Raw genomic sequence first — 4,173 nt, forward strand, 5'->3', positions numbered from 1 at the left:
GATAGACCACCAATATTATAACGTGGAAAATCACCTTAAAGAATAATTTTATATTCTTAAACATCAATTACCGGGAAACCGGCCATTTTGAGACAAAAAGCGGTGGTCTATAGAACCTGTCATACATTGTTGACCTGAAAGGGTCCACCAATGTAATTACCAATCGTGAGAATGACCACAAATGGTTTCCCAGAAGACCAGGATGAACACTGGTAGGTTGCTGGGTTTGTTGGGTGTCCTGATGGTTGGACCCCCTGTTTCCGATCATCCAGCCTTTGAATGAATTTCAACAAAGAACCAATCACACATGTAAATACCAAAGAATAAATATTTAATAAATATCACTTAATAAATTAAAGTCATTTGAGATCAATAATAAATATACACAAGAAAAAATAGATATTCACAAGACAATCCAGTACTAGGTGATAATGGACATTATCAACACATTCCCTCAAAGGCTTTAGGTGGAGAAGTTCTAAAAATAGGGTAAGGGTTGGTCTGAAATATGAGGAAATCAATCAAATGGTAAGGATCTCACCAGCTGACCTGTATTTTGAGGGTCCGTCACCTCTTTCGAGAATATTGAGCAGCATTTTTGTAGAATTAGCATTCTAAAAATGAATGAAAACCTCTGAGGTGTTATAAGGTTCTCATACTACATACAAGAAGGAGCCATTAATCCTATATTATGTCACATAGTGATACAACAAACAAAACTAAATGTCCAAAAAGATATGGGGACCTCTCACCACTCCTTGAAGATCAATTATCCACCCAAAATACTAAAACCTGAGTACATGTGACCTGTGTAAGTATTCACAATGTCAAGTAGTGCATTATACAATAAGTCTTTTTGTTAACCATGGCTGGTCACTCATTGGTGGGTTGAGTCCAGAGGATGGTCACTGATCCAGGAAAGTCCCAGGACACTGTGTGCTCTATCAAAATGCCAGTATTCAATTGTTTGGCTGGTCTGGAGTTGTGCCATTATCTGGTCACCTTCTCTTAGATATCTGATGCTACTAGAGAAGGACGCTGGTTGGGTAATCCTGGAAAAGTTTTTGATAATAATGAATAATTTCAGGAGAGCTTTTTCTGGGTTGTTGTTGTTTAGAATGGAGATGGATACTTCCCCTTTTTCTTGTTTGCAATTGACATCATCATCATCGTCATTATCATAAACACATCTCAAAGTTATCTGTGAGAAAATGGAGTAGAAGCCTGATTTTTTAATCTCAAGTTTTTGTTTGTTTTGCTCTAAATATCGACCCACAAATTGGTCATCGACTCTTTTCATGCTCCAATTTAAGTTGCCATTTCTCAGTTGGGCTAAAGAGAGAAAAAAAAGAAGAGAGATCAGTTAATCAATATTGTGGGTAATAAACTACACGAGCAAACAAAAATATACTTCATATAATCTTTATGTGGCTACTAGTTTAGAAACCCATTCCCAAATTTTAATCAAGACTCTCATCTACTAACCGGAGTAGAGAGCCTCACTCACTCTTCGGAGGAGCCAACATGGCCATGCATTGTATGGTCAACCCATCTAAGCTCCACCAAGAGATCTCAGCTGATTATTTAAGGATACCAACAGTGGGACATTCTATGATCAACTTATCCTTTTAGGACCCTTCTAAAGGACCCCATACACATTATTGTTAGGTCGACAACTTAATATGCTTTGCCATCAAATCTATTCAATGGACCTTAATACCTACAATACATCTATTTCATGACCATGCATGGCTATAGGACTTCTGTTGAGTTGTCCCTATCAGTTTTATGTTAATATGAATCAGCATGAATATCCATATGTATCTTATGATATTATATTCTTGACTTTTCAATTCAAACACCCAATTAAGGGAATTATGAGTTAGTAGAGATGAGTTGATTCTCGTGGTCCCTCATCTATGAATCAGAAGGACAGCTACAACCAAGAGCATGTCTTTCTCTTCAAGGACTTGAGAACTTTCCACAATGTCCCTCAGTAAATTAGATCTGATCGTTCTAGCTCCCAGAAGCAGGACAGCCTGTGACCAGCCCACTGTCACGTTAGGAAGGTCTTCCAAATAAGTCAAAGTTCAAGGTGGATGTTTTCTCTAAATCCATGAAGTCCGTTCTTAAAAAATGTTTTTGAAATCAATGGCTGATAGTATCGAATGTCAAAATATCTGAAGCTGATAATTTACTTTACTACTTTAAATTGTTATAAATAATAATTATAATAATAATATAATCCTTAAAAAAACTTACCATCATCCACCACCAGTTGGGCACTGTTTTCCTGAAAAAAAAAAAGAAAAAATATGATTAAAATAATTAAAAAAAAAATGTTAGCAGATAATTACCAAAAATCTAAAGTTAAATATAGATAATATCAAAAAAGAGATTATAATAACAAGGCAGCTCATTGGGGATAATAATTCTTATTCCATCACTTGAGCTAAAATGCCATTGTATTGCATTATAAAGGCTAAAAAAGTGACGTGATAGGAAGTGTTTACAATTCGGTGGTGAACTATGGTCGTAGTAAGCAATATCTATGTAATAGAGAGTCGGGTCTTCTATCCAAGTTCTTCCATCATTTTATGTTGGAAGACCTTCATAGCTTCTTCACTAATCTGTACAGTCTATGGTATCGAGAGGTGAAAGTGGCAAGCGGTTACCTCAGATATTTAATACAAGTAGAGAACTTACCTTTAGGTCCATCTTCAGTTGTGCCTCAACAGTAGATACAAGATGTTGTCTTTCCAAAGTCATGTAAAAAGCACAAAGTGACCCCACCACCATAGTGAGAAGCACCAATGAGATGACAAGGCAGTAGTCCAGACAGCGGCACCTCGCAATAGAAGACTTTGGATTCTCTGGGTCTTCTGATCTGACTGACGAGGACATGATGGAAGAGGAACAGACTGAAGCTTTAGTTAGTGAGATGCGAAACTGTGTGTCAGGGAGCTCTGCTTCAGTCACTTTTATATCAGTCTGCAGAGAGAGGAAGTTTGCCTGAGACCTGGGGTTTCCAAGTCATAGAAAAACCATAAGAGAACCATGGAGATTTCCACTATGTGACTGAGAGAGAGCGAAAGAGACAGTGAAACAAGGCAGGTAGAGAAAATTATAAAATAAGACATGACAAAAAAAGATTAAAAAGTAGATGGAGTGAGCGGAAGAAAAGAGAGAAAAAGACAGAAAGATAGAGGATGATACCAAGTGGCATAAGTGAAATCTCATGGACCCCGGTAGGACCCCACATAACTATTTATTATTTAGTATGCTTTTCTTCTTTAGCACCACATAATCTGCAGCGCACAGATATCATCATCTACTGGGGCTCATTCCCTAGCAGAATGTCTTTGAAATGTGGGAGGAAACTGGAGAACCCGAGTAAACACACAGACACGGGGAGAACATACACAGGGCTGGTCTCCTCAGTTACATTTTCTTAACCCCTTTTGGGTTTGAAGTTCAGATGATTTTGAAAATTATAAAATAAGATTATGAAGAGAAAGAAGATAGAAAGAGAAGAAAAAAGTAAGAAATAGAAACTCTAATTTTCATTCTATTTTTTTCTGCCATCAAATTATTCACTTTATTTTTCCTTGTTTTCTAACTTCTAATCATCCTTTATCTTATCTTCTCTTCTTGCTTCTTGCTTCTTCATCACTGTTTTTAACTTTTTCTCATTCTTCTCACAATTGTATCCCTCCTTACATCCTTTTATTACCCTTCTCCTACCTTCTTTCTTGCATTCCTTTTCACCTTTTTTCCTTTCTTCCTTCCTTTTTTCTCCGTTGTTACCTTTCTTCTCATTTCCAACCTATCTCTTTCCTTTTTTCCTCTCTTTTGTATTCTATTTTATTCTTAGCTATTTCTTCTATCTTATTCCACAATTCCTTCTATTTTCTCTTTCTTTCCTCCCAACTTTCCTTTTTTTTGCTCTATCCTTACTTCACCCTTCCTTCCCTCCTTCCCTTTGTCAATCATTCCCTCTTCATTCCCTTCATTCCCTTTGTCCATCCTCATTGTATTCTTCCATCTTTTTTTTAGCTTATTTTCTGTTTTTTTGTTTATAATGTTCTCTTTTAAAAATGTGTTACTTTCTCAATTTCTCCCATAATTTATCCTTATTCCCTGCTTTCTTTCCCATTCTTTCCATTTATTCAT

At 36.4% G+C, this 4,173-nt stretch overlaps 1 protein-coding gene across 1 annotated transcript; it reads right to left on the reverse strand.

Moving 5' to 3' along the window:
- Positions 1-315: 315 nt before the first annotated feature.
- On the reverse strand, positions 316-3,014 carry LOC143773281 (uncharacterized). Its single transcript, XM_077260766.1, has 3 exons — positions 2,707-3,014; positions 2,263-2,293; positions 316-1,332 (listed from the first exon to the last, which is right to left on the reverse strand). Exons 1-3 carry the CDS (start codon positions 2,902-2,904, stop codon positions 878-880), a joined length of 684 nt encoding a protein of 227 aa, XP_077116881.1. The 5' UTR covers positions 2,905-3,014; the 3' UTR covers positions 316-877.
- Positions 3,015-4,173: the final 1,159 nt, after the last annotated feature.

The sequence above is a fragment of the Ranitomeya variabilis genome, chromosome 5 (genome assembly GCF_051348905.1).
Source record: "Ranitomeya variabilis isolate aRanVar5 chromosome 5, aRanVar5.hap1, whole genome shotgun sequence".
Lineage (NCBI taxonomy): Eukaryota > Metazoa > Chordata > Amphibia > Anura > Dendrobatidae > Ranitomeya > Ranitomeya variabilis.